Below are 23,798 nucleotides of genomic sequence, written 5' to 3' on the forward strand. Positions count from 1 at the left end.
AGGGTTGAAATGATCCAAATCTAATCCAAATCTGAGCACGCTGTTCGAATACAGGGCCGTGCTTAAAGGAACGTTTGTGACACATGAGGCTGCAGTGTTTCCCGCAAAAAATTGGTTAGGCAAGACGGTGCTGACGAAAGTGAGGAGCACGGGGGTTAGGGGTTCTGTCTGATGACCGTAGTTTTGACTTGTTAAGGCCACTGGGCAGTATTAAACCACCTGTCTGACACGTTCACCTGTCGGACCAGTGCTCTGTTGTTGTTAGTATCCCTTCATGAATGTCTACATGTACTACATTTTGTGTAGTAAGTGCATTACACATGTGTAGAGGTGTCATATGTCTCTCATGATTTCTAGATGCATAATAATAATGACATAAATAACAATAGGACTGATGCTCAGCTGCATAAAGGTGCAGAAGTAGAAACAAATAGCTCTGTTTATACAGAGCATCAAATACAGTCCAAAATAATAATAATTAGGGCTGGGCAAAAAAAAGAAAAAAAGTTAATTGCATTAATATCATGAGTTTCTCATGCGATTAATCATGATTAATCACATGTTATACGCAAGGCCAATCAATGAATTAAAAGTAGCGTATAGGGCACTTTTATTGGAAATGTAAATGAAAGTGCTGTACATTTGTTGTGCAAACAGCATTTCTTTATACGGGAGCAGTGCACTCGTCTGTAAAGTCCATGTTTATACTTCTTCCTTTGGAGAATCTTACTCAAAAAACAAACCAATTTCAGTGCAGTTTGTCAATTTCTAGAATTTGACTTAATGAATTGAATTCAAGAGTAAAGTATTCAGTGTAAATCTCAACTGAAAAAATCTAATCAAACCAAATGCAAAACTGAGATGTATTGCCACTGCCAGGGCTTTAATGTTATAAAAATGAGAATTGTTCACAAATAATAATCATCATAATAATAATAACAAAAACTGTGTTAACTGCTTTAAAATAATTGTCAGCGATAATTAATTAATTAGATAGCTCAAAATTAACGCGTTAACGTGCCTGGCCCTAATAATAATAATAAACTATACTGATTTAGGCTTTTCTAATTTGACTCCAACATGGCTCAGTGTACATGCAGTTAATGTGAGTACAAATAAATATACTCACTTACACACAGCTGCTCTGGTAAATGGTCACATTTTTAAATAACGCTTTTCCACCTTCAAGGCTCTCAAAGCGTTTACATCAAGGAGCCACTCACCCATTCACACACACACTCATACACCAGTGTACACAAACACTGGGGGCGAGGTGGGTTAAGTGTCTTGCCCAAGGCCACAACAACAGCATTCATCTGACCACTCAACCAAACGCTCTGCCAACTGAGCTACTGTTGCCCCGGTATCGCCCCAGTATCGCTTGATATCGGTTTCTGGCAGACGCATGACGCTGTTGTATCGAAATCGATATCAGAACTGAAAAAGCCGGTCATTTCCTAATTCAAACAATAGGGTCTGTCAGATGCTTTTTTCCATGGGGATGTTGTTTATGGAGATGTTGATGTTTGTCTGGAATGTTTCACAGTATGGCATTAAACCTTTCTAACTTCTAACCAAACCTGACCAAGTGACAGGTCAGATCTGTGAAGAGGCAAGCCCGCTCACAGTCAGAATGCCTGTTTTTGTAGTTTTTTTGAGCTATAAAAGTATAAAATGAAATAAATGTAAGGTAGAGCTATTTAAAGTCATACTGTGGAACATTCTAAGCAGAGCAAGGTCACTCCAAAAGTTACATAATGCATCTTTAAGTTTAAGATTTTGTTTATTGTCTGTTTTGTAGTTCGTAACAATTCATTTTTTCAAGCTACCAATATACAAAATCCAGTTCTACATAAGACCCACTCACTGAGAACCACTTAAGATTAAACTCATATTCTGGGATACTATTATGATCCCTTTGCGCCTTGTTCCCTGTCTTTAAAATGTAAATGTGAGCTCCTTTTCTGTTGTTTGTGACCTAATTTAATGTTAGGAGTTAAAGCAGTGGGATGATGCTGTGTTGATCCATTGGACTTTTTGGGTCTAATTGGTGTCCAAGGGTTTGTGAAGGCAGCTGTGGATTTTTAATGAGACGAGATGGAGCTGTTTTATTCCACTTTGCGTTCTGGGGAGCTGATAAATGAAAGAATTAAATAGTTTTCTAAGACTGTTATGGTCATTTGGTCAGCTGGGCCCTTCTGTCTTCCAGACCATTAACTGTTAAACTTAGAACTTAGATCTGGGTTTCCATGTAATTACAGCTGAAAGATTAAAGACAAATGTTATTGCGATTTTTCTGATTGATTGTGATTCTGTTTAAAGGTCTTATATTACGCTTGAGTCATGTTATAATGTTGTTCATGAAAAACAGACCTGGAGTTGTGTTTTGTTTCACACATATGTTTGGGTAATCCTTTATTATTAGTCTTTCTACATCTCCAAAGCTCAAAACCACTGTCATGCAGTGGTAGTTAACAGCTACCTTTTCTCTTTTGTTCAGTAGAGATGGGCAATTCCAGGGCTGAAATTATACAAATGATTCTGGTGAAGGTGTATGGAGTTTAAAAAACACAGTGGAGCACTTGTTGTACACAAGGTGGAACAGTGTTTTCAGTTCGAGAGAAAAACTCAGTCTGAATATGTAGGTTTGTGTGTTAAATATGTGTGAATGAAACAAAACACAACTCCAATTACTGTATTTTCCGGGCTATTAGACGTGCCCTTAAGACTCTAACGGTTCAAAAAACGACCGCGCGCCCCGCAATCCAGAGCGCCCCAAACGCGAATCCACTCGGGTGTCCACAGCACGACTTCAGTAAACTACAAAGTCACACCACCCGCAGTGCACGCAAACACGCACAGAGCAGACAGCGACCGCGTGGCGAAACACACCCACAGCCACACTCATCACTCGAAGAGGAACGGAACGGAGGAACGAACCAAAAAAGCGAGTGCACTGCGAATACGCCAACAATCCAGCGATCCCAGACAGCACCCTGCCTACATGCCACAATTGAACAAAGCCCACTGACCCATCCAACTGTTGTTTCGTTTAAAGTCAATAGACCATTTAATTACACTGCGTCTTATAATCCAGAGCGCCTAATAGCCCGGAAAATACGGTATAACATATAACATTATAACCCAGATCAGAAAATAGTGTAATATGGGTCCTTTTAAAGTTCACATTTTAAACGCGTTGACATCATGAGTTTCTGGTTTCTGTATAAGAAAAGACGAGAGGAGCACAAGAGCGTTTTCTGAAGGTTTAATATAAACACAAAAAGAGCTCTGGCTCTACTGCCAACATGCAATGACTCAGGCTCAGGAACAAAGAGTTTTTATACTCTGACATGAGCCTCACACCTGTTGTCCACCGCAAACAGAGTGATCAATACATGGTCAGGCAACAACTGTAGTCATAAAAGTGTACTGTGACAACTTAACTTTAGCAACAACAAATGGTCTAATATTCCTTAACATAATTTTAGAAAATAACAGATTTATTCTCATACTCCATGACATGAACATGAAGCTTGTTTGTCCTTCAACTAACATAAAAAAAACATGCCATCACACATCCAGAAAAGTTGACAATAAGTCTGAAATATGAGCTTACTCTTGTCATGAAATCACATTTCAGAACATGTTTGTGCACATCTAAACTTCAGGGATAGCAGTTTTTATGCAGAATAAAACAGTGGAAATTCCAAAGTTGCATTTTACTAATTGCGTCCATTGCAGTTCATCTTGCAGCCCTGCTTGAATTGTCTACCACTATTACTGATTTTCATTGGTCTTGTAGTCTTTGCCTGAAATGGAGAAATTACAGGATCTTGTTTAAAGTAGGGTGACCAAACGTCCATTTTCCCCAGGACATGTCTGTTTTTTGCATCCTGTCCTGGGCGTCTGGGTTTTTTTTTTTTTTTTTTGTAATTGATGGAAATGTCTGGGTTTTCATTACCGTTCATTGGGGCCATTAAATTGAGCGTCTCTCGTAGCTCTCTGTAACTCAGAAGGAGCGAGCAGACACAAACAGTCCTGCAACATGCCGAAGCGCAAATGTGCATTTAACAATGACTTGTAAAAGAAATTCTCCATTTTCCGTCCTGGTCAAGTGGGAGGCCATGTGCACATGTTGCGAGGTGAGAGTAGCTCAATGTCGAAGCCCCACCCCTCACCCCTGGTAAGATGTCCGGGTTGTCACAAATGGAAATATGGTCACCCTAGGTTAATAAAGGCCCATTATTACAGTGGTCCCCAACCATTTTTGCACCACAGACTGGTTTTATTTCAAACACAAAGGTGTAGCAGATAAATACGCTAAAGTAAAATGATACAACCGACACAAAAAACTATAGTATTTTGTAATTATAATAATGTTTTCAAAGATGTCTGTTTTTTACTCATTTTGCAGCTTGTGGGTTTAATATTATCGTTAATGTATCATGTGACCGAGACAAGCATAGAACTGTCTTTTTCTAAATAAAACATCGTTCAGACTCAGATAATAAATAAAACAGAAATGATCTAAGTTATATTTTTTGTGCAGCCAAACGACCCACAGACCAGGAGCCGTAGCATCCTGGGGGTTGGGGGCCACTGCTGTATTACACAAAACTGATTCCTATGAGCTTTAGCTTTTCAGTTTGAGAGAAGAACTAAATATGCAGGTTTGTGTGTTAAACATGTGTGAATGAAACAACTTTATAATATCTCAAACATGTGCATATTAACTGTAACTTCACACTTAAATAGGATGCATTTTAATTTGGACATTGCATTGATAATTAACTATGCACTGTGTAATATTTAGATTTAAGTTTAATGCCATACTGTGAAACTTTCTAGGCAAAGCTTATACAATCTCAGCAACCAGGTGAAAGACTCTCCACCCAAAAGTTACATAATGCAGCTTTAAGAAGAGTGTGAGTCTGCTGCAGGTATAGTCTTTGACCCAGTGTAGGAGGCTTTTTCTCTGTGCTACTGTCAGCTAAAAATACTACAGAGTACACATGAGGACACAAGCTGGGAATACACTACAGTACTACACAACTACAGTCCTATAGGGCTTTGATGGCGCTCCACACACAAAATGTTCACTGCAAACTCGGGATGATTTCTTAAGCAGCCAAAAGGTTATCTTTTTCATCCTTCCTGTGTAGCAGTACTGCCCATCACTTTCACTTTTCATTATTTTTCAATTCCGTTGGGAAGGGAAACAGTTTAAACTGAAGTTTTCAGTCACTCAGATCTGATTCCCTTTTGCATTTATGGAGTTTGCAAACTTCTGAAGCCCATTTCTTCAGCCATTTTCCGCTGTTAGGACATCCAACAACCACACAATTACGATGTCCGAATCCCAAAACTAAAATATGACAATATCAGAACCAGACAACAAAAGCGATATGGTTCATGGTGATTTGAAAAGATCATCTTTGAAAAAGTGAGCATCAAACCACCATGTTTGAATTCCCAGTGGGATGTGTTTATTGACAGAGGACCCTTCCCAGTATGCATTGCGCGAGGACCGGAAGTCTGAAATTTGGGATGCATGTATTGCATGTGCATAAGCTAATAACTGGGGTCTCCGCGACCTCTTGCCTAGTCTCAACAGAATGAAGATTTTTCTACTCACTCGTGTCGTTCTGGTGTTCTTCGTTCGAATTCCGTCGGCAGCACCAGCGAAGGATGATCTCCGTGTACTGGCCACGGGAAAAGTGGTCTTAGTCGAGGCAGCTATTTCTCACCTCGGCTGTGCGCACAGACTTGCAGTCCACGGTGATCACCCCTCCCCCGAGCTGAACCTGGAAATCCGGCTCGAAGGACCAAGTAAATGTCAGGGAATTTACCCTAAGACATCAAATTACATTAAATAAAGACACACCAGAAAGAGACGGTTAAAATTTATACTTGCGCAAGGAGAGTCGTGCACACTGTCTGTCAGCTCCCTGACCGACTCTGCTCAACAACTCTCCAAGTCACACTTTTATTGAAAATCATGTCACAGATAAGCATACTTGATGACATACATTTCACATGTTATCTTATAACTAACAATCGTCAACTGAACCACCCTCCCATTTCACATTTGATTACATATCCCAAAGATAGACAATTTAGTAGTTCCCCAAGGCCTTCAGTTTTAACATACGATGGGACAAACCCAGAATTGTTGGTGCCCATAGTAGATTAGCTTAATCTGTCAGTTGACATGTCATTCATATCTGCTGCTGGTATCATGTCCTGTACTTCCTGAACCAAAACAGACCCAAAGCAATGTTGATTACACCGTGATTAATATTTAAATGATTCACCCTTTAAATGATTAATACTTTAGTGAAAGAATTACATATATAAATGAGTAACACTTTTAATGAGACTTTAATCAAAGAAATACATTTATATCATAGAATTCTCTAACAGCCTACTTGTATTTTGTGCACCAAATGTACTGTGGAGTTAGTAATATGCCTTCTTTTTTCTGCATGTTTCGGTTACCAAATCTAAATAAGAGACCTCCATGAAAGCAAGAGAAGCACACCTTGTGTACAGAGTTTTCTTTATTAGTTCACTGACTGTCTAGCTTCACATAGTCACGTGTCATGAGGACAGCACAGTCATATCTCCAATGACATAGACCCGGGTGTCAAACTCAACTTCACAGAGGGCCAAAATTTAAAACTGAGATTAAGTCGTGGGCCAAACGAAATATTTATTGAAAAATTTCAACAACATCTGCATGCTTTCTCTTCTTCTGAGATATGTAATACTAAACCATTTCTAATAATTTAAAATAAATGTTTAATAATAGTTTTGTTTAAACACTGAATCCAGAACAAGCATAATATAAAATAATAAGAAAATTTAAAATAAATAATGTTTCTATAGTCTATCTGTCGCTGGCAGGCTACAAATATAATTATATTATGGGCCAAATTTGGCCCCTGGGCCGGAGTTTGTCTTGTCTGACATAGGCCAAGATAACAAGGGCTGAGCTGGCTGTGTGAGCTGCTGACACAGAAGAGAAATGTGTTATTTCATTTTTTTCAAACTCACCATTGCAAGATATTTCAGTGTAAAGGTGACGTCTTGTATTTTATTGAAATACCACTATCCCTGGTGTATCTGACTCAAACTGCTCTCAACACTACAACTGCACAGGATGTCATGCAAAAAAAATACTTATGTGGAAAAAAAAAAGTACTAGGAAACAATGTACTTATGTCAAGACAGATTAAAGTTGTGTATTGTGAGTTTAAAGCAGCTAACTCACTCACTGACTCACTAACTTCTCTGTTCTTCTGTCTAAATCCTTATAATCTAAATTAAACAATTAATACAACTAATATAAACCTTAAATTGTTTTGTATATTTAAAAATATAATAATAATTTTTCTGGTAATTTTTAAAAAATTTATGTAAGTAAACTACCGAAGAATCAAATTGCTGTCTCAATTTTTTATACATTTTTTGTTTTTTTTTCTGTATTCACTTTCAGCGCCGCCTTAACACAGCAGTGCACGTCTTTGCAGTTTCTCATCATGGTATTTTTTATTCTCCTTTCTATATTAAGTAAGTATGAGTTGTTAGTTTTGCGTGAGCTGTCTCCAGAGCGACCAACTCCTCACTGCCCACACTCTGGCGCACACAATAGCATCTGTGTACCAGGAAGTACACTGCAACTGGCATCTGCAGTCTGAGAGTTTATTTATAGTACTTTTAACACTGGCGCATAATAACACATGCCTTTCAATGATAGATTATTTTTACAACGTTGTCCTAAAATGTTGTGTTTTTATGTTTTGGACAGATTGAAGAGATCGTGACCAGGATGCAGGAGGAGACTGAGGGAGTGCCCATCCGAACTGTCAAAAGTTTCATGACCAAAATACCCAGCGTCGTTACAGGTAAGATGTGGTAAAATACATTTACTCGAGTATTGATTTGACACTAGACCTTTACTTCTACTTGAGTAATATATTGGACAGTGTGACAGTCTCTAACTTGAGTAAAAGATTCAATTCGTTTTGAGTAAGTCTATGAGCGAGACAAGTTTTATTCTGCCAATTTTTAATGATTGGAACTTAGACTTCACAAATGTTATTGGTCCATAAGGGAAATTACTTGAGTGCAGTAGCTGACACATTACAAGGTTATATACAGGGTTCCCACGGTCATGGAAAAGTCATGGAAATTGAAAACGTAATTTTCCAGGCCTAGAAAAGTCATGGAATTTTGTCAATTCAATGAAAGTTTTGGAAAAGTCATGGAATTTTAGTATCTCTTTCATGCAACTACAGCCTTCTGCTAAATTATTTCCAAACGTATGTGTCTTTTGTTTAAAAGAGACGACAATAAATGCACTGACAGTATTTTGAATGTTAAAAAACTATAATCCCAAACCATACGGTGAGTGGAAAGGATTATCATTTCACACATTATCTGTCAAAGTTTTAGAACGCCAAACTTTACTTTTTTTTTTTACTGTTTGCATATTCTAAAACATATTCTAAACTTTTGATTGATGAAAGTGTCCACCTTTGGCAGATATAACAGCTGAACTCACTCGTGGCTCGTTCTTTTTACAACAGAAATCAAATATTCTTCAGAAAGTTCTTCCCAAGTCTGTTGCAGAAGTTCCCATAAATGTGTGGCACTTGTAGGTCGCTTGGCTTTTACTCTTCTGTCCAGTTCATCCCAAACCAGCTCGATGGGGTTTAAGTCTGGAGACTGTGCTGGACACTCCATGTTTTCAAGTTTATCATCTCGTTCTTTTTTTCCTGAGGTAGTTTTGACAGAGCATGGACTTGTATTTTGTAATCTTTTATCTTTTTTTAACCTCTGGCTGTTCAGTTCTTACCTTTGTACCATTTCAAGCTCTTCATTGAACTTGCACGACTTGAATTGTAATAAATAACTGGAAAAATTAGGGTGTTCTAAAACTTTGGACCGGTAGTGTATTTAGCTCTAAAAGTCTGGTCAATTCTACACATGTAGGTGCCGTAAAGTCATGGAAAATCCACTTTAGGTCATGAAAAAGTCATGGAAACATTTTGAAATTTTGTCAGTGAAAAAGAGTGGGAAACCTGTATATAATATCAATGTGGAAAGTTAGTGACGCAATTCCATCTCCAACTGTTTTGTACTGTGTTTGTGTCCTTGTGCAAGACACTTTTGATGTGTGTGTAAAATAAATAATGCTGATTGATGATAGATAAATAGACAAATATAGGATTGAAATGTTGACAAGCAGTAACTAAAAGTGAAGCCCCTCCAATAACAACATATAGTCCCTTGTCAGAATACCGTATTTTCCGGGTTATTAGACGCGCTCTTAAGCCTCTAACCCCATCAAAAAACCACTGCGCGCCCCACAATCCAGAGCGCCCTATACACGAATCCACTCAGGTGTCCCAGCACGACGTCAGTAAACTACAAAGCCGCACCACCTGCAGCGCACGCAAACACACACGCAGCGACCACACAGCGAAAAAACACGCACAGCCACACTCATCACTCCACGCTGACGAGGAACGGAACGTAGGAACGAACCGAAAAAGAGAGAGCAATGTGCCACTTCTAGACACAAGACGCCGACAATCCGTTGGTCCCAGACAGCACCCTCCCTACACGCCACAACTGAACAAAGCCCAGAGTCACTGTGAACGCGCCAAACAAAGTCCCACTGACCCATCCAACTGTTGTGTTTCGTTTAAAGTCCGGTGCGGTTTATTTGTGAAAAAAGTTCGAAAATAGACCATTTAATGACAGCGCGCCTTATAATCCAGAGCTCCTAATAGCCCTGAAAATACGGCATATGAAGAAGATTCTATCAGCATAACAAAATGCCATGCAACGTTGTAATCTACTCGACTATATGTGTTTGTGTACATGGTGAGGACTAATGGGGACAAAAAACATAACTATTTCATTAAAGGAGAAGGTTTAGATTAAGATTTTCTAAGTAGTGACCATGATTAAAGTTAGGATCAAGCTCCAAAACTCTGTAAATCTGTGTTTTATTTGCAATATGTCTTAAGGATTATAATGTTGTTACAGAGCTATCCTATACCACCAATTTTCCTCGAGAGCAGATTTCAAAGAAGAACATTAGACACTCCAAACAAATGCTGGAAAGAGAGAAGACCTATTAACATCCCCCTTCTTCTCCTCCTCCTCCTTCAGTCTGCGCTTATGGAAAACGCATTATGCGGCCATAAGCAGACCATATCAATAACCATCATTATTACTGCACTAGATGGATACACAGAGCTGCTTCAACCAGTATTACACAACCCCAGTCTGAAGGTTGCAGGGGGAATCATGAAAACTGGAGAGAAGAATTATTTGTTTATGTCAGGAGTCTTAAAGAAAAATCAACTTTTTATAGCTTGTTTTTCCATCTCATTTACCGTCTGAAGTTGTATTTAGAGTGATTCATGCATGTCTGAGTCTTTATTCTTCTGTATTCAAGACGCCATTGCTTTTTTCAGCTCCTGTTTTCACGCTCATTGCTCTGTACTTACTTCATTCTCCAGTGTTATTTTCTGTGATACACGTAGGATTCGGCAGCGTCATGTAGTCATTTTGGTCCAAATGAAAAACAAATCTGCTACTATGACCTGCAGCTGTCCATCAGAGGGGTGATGATCTTAACGCCGATGTCAGCTCCCATTGAACACCACAGCTTTCTAATGCGAAATTAAGTGGTTTTAGATGAATATTGATGTTTAAAATGTCCAAAGTATAACATAATGATCCTCGAGTGTCATAGGTTATAACTATAGCAGACAAAAGCACAACATGTCTTCTTGAACTTATAACAAATGTCTGGACTGATCAGGGTCACTATCTTCATGAAGACAAGACCAAGTTACAGGTCAGATCTGTGGAGAGGCGACCCCGCTCACAGTCAGTCTAGGTATTTTTGAGCTCTAAAACCACCTGTAATTGAATAACAGAATGTCCATGAACAGAATGTCCATGAAGTCCTCTTGAGTCATGGACCTGCCATCTGCAAACTTCTACTCGTGCTGCAAAAAAACATAACTCCACACATTACATACATTGCAACTGTAGTGACTTGAAGGAGAAAAGTATGTGTTAATGGATTTTTTTTTAGGTTTTAACCATGTCTGAAGAGGCATCATGTCTGAGAGAGCCATTTTTTACTTTTTTTTTGGCAACTTGGTTTCAGATTTGGTAACCTAAGAAGTGAGTACCGTATTTTCCGGGCTATTAGGAGCTCTGGATTATAAGACGCACTGTCATTAAATGGTCTATTTTCGAACTTTTTTCACAAATAAACCGCACCGGACTTTAAACGAAACACAACAGTTGGATGGGTCAGTGGGTCTTTGTTTGGCGCGTTCACGGTGACTCTGGGCTTTGTTCAGTTGTGGCGTGTAGGGAGGGTGCTGTCTGGGACCGCTGGATTGTTGGTGTAGTGACTGTTGTTCAGTTGTGTCTAAAAGTGGCACATTGCACTCGCTTTTTCGGTTCGTTCCTCCGTTCCGTTCCTCGTCCGCATGGAGTGATGAGTGTGGCTGCGGGTGTTTTTCGCCGCGCGGTCGCTGTCTGCTCCGTGTGTGTTTGCGTGCGCTGCGGGTGGTGCGGCTTTGTAGTTTACTGAAGTCGTGCTGAGACACCCGAGTGGATTTGTGTATATTCGCGCGCCCAGTAGCCCAGAAAATACGGTAATCCATTGGTATGGTAACTTGAAAATGCCCCATACACACTTGACACATTTCATAACCTAAAATTATTGTAGATTAAAACAACAAGTAAATATATTTTATACATTTACTTCAGTACAAATTTCTATTGGCCAGTATTTAAAGATGAACTATGTAACTTTGTAGGGCTGCCAGCTGTCCCAGTTTAGTCCGGACGTCCTGTTATGTGTGTCAGTGGGGACAGCTGTTGTCCCACATTTCACATTTCACATTTCAGAGCCTTTATTGTTGATAGAATGATCGCCAAATCACCACATAACAGGCCACTGGCTAAATCAAAGCAGCGAGAGACTGATCCAAATACTTTTTTGAAACGTGCAAATATTATGTAATTTGTTCGTAGGACACCCATGTGCTGGTGTGGGGGTTTGCTTCATACAGAGAAAATGGATATTGTTAACGTGCAGACTGATTAGATAATGTGTGGTTAGATAATATAATGGTTATTGGAAAAAGTTAAGCAGATTTTACTTTTGGATTTGTTAAAATTAAATGCAATATAATTTCTATTGTTATAAAAGGTTTTAGAGTTAGTCATTTTCAATCTGATGGTGCCTAGTGTCTCAAACCCGTACCATCAAATTGAAAATTGCTTCTGAAACTACTTTGATTTCGAAAGCAGTGTGCAGAAACCTTTCCTACCTTAGACCACTTCTAGACAAAATTGAGGGGCTACACATCTCATACTTACTGGAATTCTAACCAACCACTTGTGTTTTGTCTTTTCCAGGAGCAGATATCGTACAGTGGCTGATGAAAACGTTGGGCATTGAGGATCCAGGTACATTTTCAACCATCATCTTTCTATTACTTCTGATTGCAAAAAACTTTCAGAAAACAAAATAGCTTTTCTTATTCTGTCTAAAACTTGCCAGCACTGTAGTTTAAACTTCTAAAAACATGCTCTCAAATCCATGGTGTTAGTTTAGCAGTTCAGAATTCAGAAATGTTATTGCTTCTGGACATGTTTCAAATGTGAACTTTGAGTGGAATCCAAGTTTTAAAGGTCTTATATTGCACAAAATTAACTCTTGTGAGCTTTAAGCCATGTTATAATGTTGGAGTTTTGTTTTGTTTCATTCACACCTGTTTGAGTTACTCTTTATTATTAGTCTGTCTACATCTCCAAAGCTCAAAATGCTCTGCTCCACCTTGTGATGTCATGATGCGTTAGACTACGTTCAGACTGCAGGGCTTAATGCTCAATTCAGATTTTTTTGTGAAATCTGATGTTTTTGCGAGGTCGTTCACATTTCCAATTAAATGTGACTTGTATGTGATCTCCAGTGTGAACATTAAATGGCCCAAAAGTGTCCTGCATGTGCACTGGAGACACGATGACGTCAACCGCAGCGAGCGTGCTCTGTGTTTACGGAAGTTGTCCAAACATGGACGCGAGCATTGAGCACCTGGAGATTTTAAAGTTCCTCTCGTACCGGAGCCAGAACATGAACAACTTACTTGTTTTAAGGAGGAGATTGAGAAGGAGAAGGACGAGGTTTTTGGCCGTGGTGTTTTGTGGGACAGCGGCAGCAACATCCATTGAAAGGAACGTGTGGATGCGCAGACGTAGCCAAGAGTGGTGAGTGGTGATGTGCTTCACTTCAGTGACACAGAGTTCATTAACAATTTTCGCCTACTTCAGCGCAGAATAGTGACGTTTGTGGCTTGTTGATAACGTGTAGATCGGATGGATGCGCTTTGGCTGTTCAGACTGAAGTCGCATGTCAAAAGATCAGATATGTATTGGTTTCAGGACCACATATCCAAGTGTCCTGGGTCACATTTGAAAAAATCAGACCTGTGTCGTTCAGACTGTCATTAAAAGATCAGATGCAGGTCACATAGGGGCCAAAAAATCGGATTTGGGTCACTTCAGGCTGCAGTCTGAACGTAGCCTAAGTTTTCAAGTCAACAGCTGCCTTTTACATTTAGTTCAGTAGAGATTGGCAGTTCCAGAGCTGAAATGATCCAAATTATTCCAGTAAAGGTGTATGGACTTCCTCTATTACCATATGACATCACAAGGTGGAACAGTTTATTCCGTTTTAGAGAAGAACTCAACCTTAATTTGCAGGGGTTAAACATGTGTGAATGAAACAAAACACAACTCCAGGTCTGTTTGTGATAATGAAATATTATAACATGGATCCCAAAATAGAGTCGTATGGGCCCTTTAAAACATAAATCATAATTATAATCACAATAGAAAAGTAACACATATACTTCTACACATTTGAATCTTGCTTCTGTGGTTCATTGTTTCTGTCCGGGCTTGAGGAGCTGGTGGGTGTGCTCTGTTTTTCTATGGTAAAGTTGCCCACTCATTCACTGACTCATAAACTGTCAGAGCACCTTAGGATTAAAATATATTGACGAAGTTATATATAAGACTAGAATCTAAAGTTCTAAAAGCAGTCCCCTTACCTAATGAACCAACTATACCTGCTTTTTGACAACCGTGTTTGAGGGTTCACGTTGGAATGTGGTGTTGAGTGTCCGCCTACCAACCAGAGAGTAACCAGTTCAGATCTTCGTCATTAAATCTCATATACCGTATTTTTGGGACTATAAGGCGCACTTAAAATCACACTGTGCCTTATAATCTGGTGCGCCTTATATATTAATTTTGGTTCTACTTACTGACCTCGAACTGATTTTATATTGTACACGGTGCTCAAAAATCTGTCAAAATGTTTTAGTATAACTTTTGTAAGCTACGAAGCCACACCGCCTGATGGATTGTCGGAGCATTTGGGCCACCATAGTCAGGAGCCTCACAGAGTAAAGGGAAGTATAGTTCTGCTTCGACTCTACGCACACTGCCACCATCGCCTTGTTGGCTTGTCACAGAAAGAACACATATATTCCACTGAGTCATGTCCTTTAGTCCGACAGAAGCTGACCACAAGGAGCAAGTTGTTTTTTCAGCGCTTATAGTTTATGCTAATTTAGGGATGTCCCAATCACATTTTTCTTACAGCATAATGTAGTTAAATACTATATTCACCTGCAGTAAGATTATAGTTTAAGACATCAACAAGGCCCAACCCCAATAAGGGACGGTGACAACGCCATGGGCCGCGCAGGTGTGAACACGGGCCACAGAAACCATGCAACGGCGCTCGAGCATGGCATGGCCCGAAAGTTGCAGCGTGAGTGCGCCGCTAGTACAACAGGCATTGGGGCAGACAGTCGCACGAAATGGACATCCCTGAGAAAATCCCACGCTTCAGTTAAAAAAAATCAAAATAAATAAATACCTGTTGTGCGCTGTGTGTTATATACGTATATTATTAATCCGATACCTGATTGGAACATAGCGTCCGAGTCCGGATTGAGTCCACAGTCACGTGATCGGATCGGGACAACCCTATGCAAAATTAGACATGTGGCTTTAAGGGGCTGTAAAACATAAACAAATGTGCGCAAAGCTGCATTAAACACATTATTACTCAATGTATATTTGAGTCCTCCTTTTAGGAAATAAAAAAAAAAAACAAACTTAAATTATTCACCCACCTTCACATTCATAAAACACATTCACCAAGACAGGGAGGAAACGCCGGGCGAATTACGCCACGATCTGCTAATAGACGCCTGGTCTAAGGGATCAGTCTCAAATGTCGCCCATTCGTTTGACTTAATGTACCTTATAATCCGAAGCACCTTATGTATGAAAACAGACGAGAGAATTCAACATTATTGATATTGTGCCTTATAATCCAAAAAATACTGTAATAATTTTAGGGCACAGTTTATCAACTGTAGCTTTGGTTCCGATTGTAAATTTCAGTTCCATTTTTCCCATCGACTTTCTGAAATAATAATATTAAAAGTTTGAAAGCTTGCTGGGGGCTAATCAACTGTGGTAACCCGATTTTTATTTAAAGTCTGTTTGTGAAACTTCATAAACTGCAAAGTTATTAAAACATTTTGCCGAATTTTAATTAGCAGCAGAGTGCGGTTAAGCAGAATAGCACATTAATAAAGGATGAAGAGGCACTAATACACACTGAATTACCCACTCACATGTATGCAAATGATTCTTAATGATTCTTAAAGGTCCCACATTACACAACATTAACATTGGAGCTTTAAATCATGTTATAATGACGTTATCTCCTCAAAAACATACTTCGAGTGTTTGAGTAATCCTTTATTATTAGTGTATCTACATTTCCAGTGTGTCAAAAATGCTCTGTTCAACTTTTTGATGTTATGTAGTGGTGGTTTTCAAGTTAACAGCTACTTTTTACCTTTTTGTTTAGGGCTGAAATTATCCAAATGATTCTAGTGAGGGTGGATGGAGTTTAAAAACACAGTGGAGCACTTTCTATATGAGAGAAGAACCCCTAAATATGCAGAGTTTGTGTGTTAAACATGTGTGAATGAAACAAAACACAACTCCAGATATGTTTGTGATGAGAAAACAACATTATAACAGATTTGTACCAGAGTATAGAGTTATAAAAATGTTAAATCCTGTTGTTGTTGTTTTTTGCGTTGTAGCTGAGGCCATGCACATCGGCTCCCTCATCGCCTCTCAGGGATACTTCTTCCCCATCTCAGACCACGTCCTCACACTCAAAGATGATGGGACCTTCTATCGCTTTCAGGTGGGTGCACAGAATCTTTTAATGAGCTGCATTTTTTATTTATTCCTGCCAGGACAGCCTTGGGTAGATAAATGAATGAAAATGGCGTTTCTTTTTTTCTTTAAACCATTTAAAGTTGCATTGTGTAACTTTTCTGGTGGAGGGTCCGTCAAATGCTTCATGGAGATGTTATTGTTTTGTATGGAGTTTTTCACAGTATGGTATTAAACCTTTCTATCTGCATGGAGACCAAACAAGACCAAGTCAGATCTGTGGAGAGGCAACCCCGCTCACAGTCAGAATGCCTGTTTTTCGAGGTGTTTTTGAGAAATAAAACCACCTGTAATTGAATAAATGTAATGCAGAGCTGTTTAATGTCATACTGTGGAACATTCCCGACAGCGCAGTTACATATCCATAGTAATTAAAGTTTTTCTAGTGAATAACTTCCAGATTTTTATTTGATCTTGTCATTTATCATTTCTGAACTAGTACTTCATTGAACTGGAGTGTACAGTATTACATAAAAGCAGCACAAATCCAACCTGTTTCACTTCTCTAGTAAAAAAACCCCAAACAAAACAAAAAAACTTGCAGCATTAATTTCAATTCATTTTAATATTGAAAAATCTCATCTCCAGACCCTCTCCTCATCTTCAGATGCTCTCGTTATCTCCATACCTTCTCCTCATCTTCAAACCCTGTCCTCTTCTCCAGACCTTCTCCTCATCGCCAGTCTCTCTCCTCATCTCCAGACCCTCACCTCATCACCAGATCATCTCCAGACCCTCTCCTCACCTCCAGACCCTCTCCTCTTCTCAGGTTTCTCTCCTCATCTCCACACCTTCTCATCTCCAGACCTCTTCTTCATGTCCAGATCCTCTCCTCTTCGCAGGGTTTCTCTCCTCATCTCCAGACCTCTTCTTCATGTCCAGATCCTCTCCTCTTCGCAGGGTTTCTCTCCTCATCTCCAGACCTCTTCTTCATGTCCAAACCTTCTCCTCACCTCCAGACCCTTTCCTCATCTCCAGACCCTCTTCTCATCTGAAGACCTTCTCTTAATCTCAGTCTCTCTCCTCACCTCCAGACCTTCTCCTCATTTCTAAAACCTATTGTCTTCTCCAGACCCTCTCCTCGACTCCAGACCCTCTCCTCATCTCTAAACCTTCTCCTCATCTCCAGACCTTCTTCTCTTCTCCAGACCCTTCATCTCCAGACACTCTCCTCGCCTACAGACCCTCTCCTCTTCTCCAGCCTCTTCATTCTCCAGACCCTCTCCTCATCTCCAGACCCTCTCCTCATCTCCAGACCCTCTCCTCTTTTCAGATTTCTCTCCTCATCTCCAGACCTTCTCATCACCTCCAGACCCTCTCCTCTTTTCAGATTTCTCTCCTCATCTCCAGACCTCTCCTCTCTCAGACCCCTCCTCCTCAGATCCTCTCTCCAGACCCTCTCTCATCTCCAGACCCTCTCTCTCCAGACCTCTCTCCAGACCTCTCATCACCTCCAGACCCTCTCCTCTTTTCAGATTTCTCTCCTCATCTCCAGACCTTCTCCTCATCTCTAGACCCTCTCCTCATCTCCAGACCCTCTCCTCATCTCCAGACCCTCTCATCACCTCCAGACCCTCTCCTCTTTTCAGATTTCTCTCCTCATCTCCAGACCTTCTCCTCATCTCGAGACCTCTTCTTCATGTCCAGATCCTCTCCTCTTCTCAGGTTTCACTCCTCATGTCCAGACCTTCCCCTCATCTCCAGACCCTCTCCCCATCTGGAGACCCTCTCCTCTTCTCCAGACCCTCTCCCCATCTGGAGACCCTCTCCTCTTCTCCAGACCCTCTCCTCATCTGAAGACCTTCTCTTAATCTCCAGTCTCTCTTCTCTTCTCCAGACCCTCTTCTCTTCTCTAGACCTTCTCCTCATCTCAGGTTTCTCTCTTCATCCCCAGACCCTCTCCTCTTCTCCAGACCCTCTCCTCATCTCTAAACCCTCTCCTCATCTCCAGACCCTCTCCTCATCTGCAAACATACCCCTTGCAGGTTAATCTGATGGCCCCTGGTGGAACCCAATCAGGCGCTGTCACTGTAGACTTGCTCGTTTCATGTAGACGACAAAGGCCCTGTCCGCCCCGCGCGTCCTCCTCCGTCGTCGCGCGCCGTCCTCTGACCCGATTAAAAATGAATGACAACCTGTTCAAATATTCATCAAGTGAGTGAGGGAGCCGAGTGGGCAGATAGGAGGCTGAGAGATTAAATGTGCTGGTATTGGTGTGGTTTGGTTTATAGTACGGTGTAATTTAAAGTTTCACTATGTAATTTTTCTTGTTTATGGTCTGTCACCTGCTTGGAGATGTTATTGCTACGCAGTATGGCAGTAAACCGATCGTTGACTCATTTGATCAGGCATTTTTGTTGCTGAAATTTATCTTGAAAAATGTCCATTCTTACTGTGAGCACTGAGCAGGCTCTCCACAGATCTGACATGTAACTGTGTCTGCTGGTATCGCCTACTTGTCTCCGCAGAGATAAAGAGGGACAAGTTTAAAGGGCCCATGTTCTGATGTTCCTATGTCTGTGTTTTATTTTATTCACACATGTTTAACACACAAATGCTGCATATTTTTGAGTTTTTCTCTTGAACTGAAGCCACTTTGTTCCACTTTCTGATGTCATGTGGTAATACGGGAAGTGCTCCTTTTTGTTTTTAAACCCCATGTAAATTTCATTAGAATCATTAGGATCGTTTTAGTCCTGGAACTGCCAATCTCTAATGAACTAAATCCAAAATAAACTCCAAATCCACTTCATTTCTTTTTTTTTTTTTTTCATCAAAATTTTATTTTTTATTTCACAAATAGAAAAATAGTCTTACAGGATTTTTTTCGATAATAATATCCTCGTACCCGTACCATAAGTATATGCATATTCTCACATATAAGTAAATACATATACATACACACATATATATTTATACATATATACATACATTCCCACATTTACAGACATACACTCTGATACATTCACCTACATTTGACATTTACCTACATCCTTTTTTTTTTTTTTTTTTTAAATAGAATTAAATAAACTAGAATTAACGTTGTAGCGTAGAACGAGGGTGTGCTTTGAGATATTATTATATACATTACTATACATTACACCAAAGACATATTTCAAAACAGACTAATTTTCAGATTCTGTACAAAGTCAGACCGTGTTTGTCTAATACAATTCAACCATCCCCTGCATAAATTTTCAAATTTGTCTTTCTCCAGCCTAACTGATGCTGTCACTTTCTCCATATTGTATATATTCCACTTCATTTCTACAGCACATTTTACAAACAAAGTAGTTTCCAAAGTGCTGCACAGAGATCATAAAATGAAGACAACAGAGAGGTAAACTGCTAAAATTTGATCATACCAGTCCTAAAACAATAAAAACAGTAAAAGTAAATCAAATTAAAAAAAAACAACAACATAAAATTAAAGCTTAAAAGTGTTTACATCTCCATGACATCACAAGGTGGGTTCCTCAAACATCTGTGAATGAAACAAAACACAACTCCAGGTCTGTTTGTGACGAGGTAACAGCATTGTAACATGACTTAAAGCTCACAAGAGTCAATTTTGTGTAATATAGGACCTTTAATGCCAAAAAGCAGTAACATCTCCATGGAGACCAAACCAGTTACATAATGGACCTTTAATAATTGTTGTGGTATTGGGAATATGTGTGTACCAAAAACACACTCACCTATTTGAAATGTGTCCTTAAGTACTTTGAATAAAATCTTAGGACAGCTACAAGTAGGTTTATCTGCGAACAAGAAAGTAATGCTAGTGCGCTGTTAGCATGCTAGTTGTTTTTAGCATTACTGTGATGGCAAACCTCCTCTCTGGCCTCTGAAAACAGTGAATAATTAGAATGTTTATAATGTGTTAGGAAAGTGAGGATTAAGTTTGAATCACTGCAAATGTTTTTAAATGAACTCGTTCTGATTTTCACATTTTTAAGTCAAAATGAGGTAGGCTAGAGTGTTTTTTAATCTCTGGTAGGGTGACCAGACTGGGACTGCCCCAGGTGAATAGAGACAGTCCCAGTTTTGAGTCCTGTGTCCCCTGTCCCAGCAGATTTATACGAAATATGTGATTTATCCCAGTTTTAAACAAGAAATGTACCAGGTGTCCCTATTTTTGACCAATTTCTTCTAAACCAGGACTAAACTGAGACTAAACTAGGACTACATCAGGTCTAAACCAGGACTAAAACCGGACAATCACAATTTTTGCCTAATCTGATCCCTGCCAACAGTAAAGAGGAGCATAAATTGTCATTTGTTTTGCCAAATTGCAGAAATCCATGTTTGTGAATGACCATAAAGCAAAAAAAAGGCAGCGTCAGACGTCCCTCAGATTATGACAATCTTCCAGGCTCTTTCACAATTTTATTTATACCAACTAAGTCTGTGCAATTAATCAAATTTTGATCGTGATTTTGATTTGTGTGTCAGACAATCTCCAAACTCATATAATCGAGTTGAAGTTAAAAAGCTTAACAAAGTTTTTTTTGCGATATTTTTTATATAAATAAGTATATTTATTTTATTTTTTAAATATAGAGATTGCAGAACAGCTGGATATATAGTTTATGTTGGATACATTTATGTTTTTCTTTGCCTTATTTCATGTTCAAAGTATATGTTATTCATTTTGTTTTATACATCGCAAAACTGCTCTAAGGTACAAATTTGTAGCCCATATTTATTTTCAATTTGAATGTTTTGTGTAAAAAGTTTTGTAAAGTGTTTTTTGAGAGAGAGAAATGCAGAGTAAATGCATTGTGTAACTAAAAAATAATCATTTGAATAATCGTGATAATGACTTTTCCCATAATCGAGCAGTTCTAATACCAACCATCCCAACCCCGGTGTGTCCCAGTTTACAATTTTGAAAATCTGATCACTCTAATCTCTGGCATAAGTTACTGTACTGAACTACACTAATATTTTTTAACCATGAAACTAACATAGGCAAGTCAAGGCAAGGTTATTTGTATAGCACAATTCGTACAAAGTAATTCAAAGTTTTTTACAAAATAAGAAATACATTAAAATCACAATATAAATATAAAAGTGTATGCAACATTTTCGTATCCCAGAGTCGGGTCTTGAATGCAGCGCGTCTCCATGCACGTCTGATCATCCTCTTCACTCCGTCTCATTGTGATTAAACCTGACTGCGGCGTGCATTACGGTTTTGACCTTGGCCTTTCCCTGTTCGCAGTAAAGTGGAGAGAGAATAGGCCGTGAAAAGGGTCGTGTTTGGAGGGCTCTTTGTGCACATAATTGTTGTTCATGAAGGTTTTATGGAGACGGAAGAAAACAGAATGATGTAACAGCTGAAGGTGTGAGAGAGTGTTAGCATCTGGCCACGGCCTACTGAGTTTGGAGTTCTTTTGCTTATTTGAATTTCCACATTGTTTTGTTTTTATTTTTTTAATGTAAGCTGGTTTCACACATGTTACTGTGTTCTCTGAACCGACCCCAATACATGCTATATATATATTTATGTTTCCTATCTAGAAGACTGGAAGTATTTTGTTGAAATTGGAAACTGTGTCTCAGATCACAAGGCTCTCTGACCTTTGGGGTGCCCCAGGGGTCGATCCTGGGCCCCCTTTTGTTCAATTTCTACAAGCTGCTGTTAGGCCAGTTAATACGCAGCAATAATGTGTCCTACCACAATTATGCAGACGACACTCACATCTATGTCTCACCAGTGGACTCACTCTGCCACTGCGTCCAACAGATGATTGTTTGGATGCAAAACAACTTTCTCCAGCTAAACTCACACAAGACTGAAGTCATAGTGTTTGGTCCACAGAAACAAAGAGACAGTGTCAGCAGTCACCTCCAGTCTCTCTCTCTAAAACCTACATATCAGGCAAGAAATCTAGGGGTAATAATGGACTCAGACTTGAACTTTTACAGCCACATCAAATCAATAACATCTGCAGCCTTTTACCATCTAAAAAACAGCAAAAATCTAAAGTTTGCTGTCTAAATCAGACTTGGAGAAACTTATCCATGCGTTTGTCTCCAGTAGGTTAGACTACTGTAATGTTCTGCTCACTGGTCTCTCCAAACGAGCTGTGAGACGCTGCAGAACATCCAGAACGCTGCAGCTCAGGTCCTGACTTGAACTAGGAAGTACGAGCACATAAGTCCTGTGCTCAGGTCTCTGCACTGCCCCCTGTGGCTCAGAGAAGAGACTTTAAAGCAGCTCTGCCTGTGTACAAGTCTCTATATGGCACCAAGTTACATCTGTGACATGTTAGTGCCACATGAACCATCTCGCACTCTGAGGAGCTCAGGGACCGGCCTCCTGCTGGTGCCCAAAATCATATTCAAATTTCTCGATACAGTATTTTTGATATTTATTGCGATATTTTGTAGAGGCTAACTAAATTTAGAAAAATGCCTTGACAAGACTTTTGCTCTGTCATAAACCAAAGACCTGAGATTTGAACATGCTTACAAATTATTATTATTATTTGTATTATTTTTCATGTAGTCTGCACTGTAATGGAGCAAAGGATCATGGGATATGTGCGGCATCAGCTGATCACCAAACCTATTTCTATGATGGCGCTTCAAGCAGACAGAGCTGTGTGAATATGCATGCATGCAAATCAGAATGTGACTGCTGAGTTCACATCCCCACTCTCTCACTGAATGCTCTTGTAGGTTCGATCTAAGCAGAAGCAGACTGAAAATGACCCGAAATGCCCTTTAATTTTCTTCCACACCGTAGAATAGCTTGTTGTTGTTTATTATCTCTCTTTAAGATTGACTCTTGTGAGCTTTAAGCCATGTTAGAATGTGTTACCTCATTAAAAAACATATTCCTAGTTGTGTTTTGTTTCATTTACATGTTTGAGTAACGCTTTATTTATTAGTCTGTCTATATCTTTAAACTAGAGATCTGCGTAGGACAGAGTTTCCAGTCCCGCTGCCGCCCGCATCTAGCCAGGCTGGCGCCACCTAGTGCCTCCACTCAATTTCATTTATCTCCAGTGACTAGGTCAAGAATTGGAACACACTAGATGGTTTGCAAGAACCTTGGAAGTTGTAGACCACTCAAAGAAGCCCGCAATTACTTACATCACTGAGCGTTCCGGCGCATTACATACTGTACGTCTCAACCAAATAGCAACAGTTAAATGAAAAGTACCCGCTTACCGTCGAGTGAGCGAATTTCCCCAAAGTGAAACCGGCTGATGAATCAGGCTTGCCCGCACCTGCAAAGAATTGTAATTTTCCATTCTTGCTCCCTCCCGCATCTACGATATTTTGTTCCACTCCTGCCCGCTTTCTTAAGCTCTATCAAACGTGGAGAAGTGGAAAGAAATGGTCTAAAATGTGCGTGAGATTAGACCACGTCTGCAAGTTCAGGCCGCTTAAAA

At 39.6% G+C, this 23,798-nt stretch overlaps 1 protein-coding gene across 3 annotated transcripts in view; it reads left to right on the forward strand.

Moving 5' to 3' along the window:
* Positions 1 to 23,798, forward strand: part of LOC110173242 (regulator of G-protein signaling 6-like) — a 178,399-nt gene that overhangs the window by 120,784 nt on the left and 33,817 nt on the right. For all 3 annotated transcript variants that reach the window (XM_055149645.1, XM_055149646.1, XM_055149644.1), the window contains exons 3-5: positions 7,814 to 7,910; positions 12,469 to 12,519; positions 16,251 to 16,357. In XM_055149645.1, the coding sequence (XP_055005620.1) occupies positions 7,814 to 7,910; positions 12,469 to 12,519; positions 16,251 to 16,357 (255 nt within the window). The remainder of the gene's footprint in view (positions 1 to 7,813; positions 7,911 to 12,468; positions 12,520 to 16,250; positions 16,358 to 23,798) is intronic.

Source organism: Boleophthalmus pectinirostris, unplaced genomic scaffold (assembly GCF_026225935.1).
Source record: "Boleophthalmus pectinirostris isolate CB_2022bp ecotype Guang Dong unplaced genomic scaffold, ASM2622593v1 HiC_scaffold_13, whole genome shotgun sequence".
Classification (NCBI taxonomy): domain Eukaryota; kingdom Metazoa; phylum Chordata; class Actinopteri; order Gobiiformes; family Gobiidae; genus Boleophthalmus; species Boleophthalmus pectinirostris.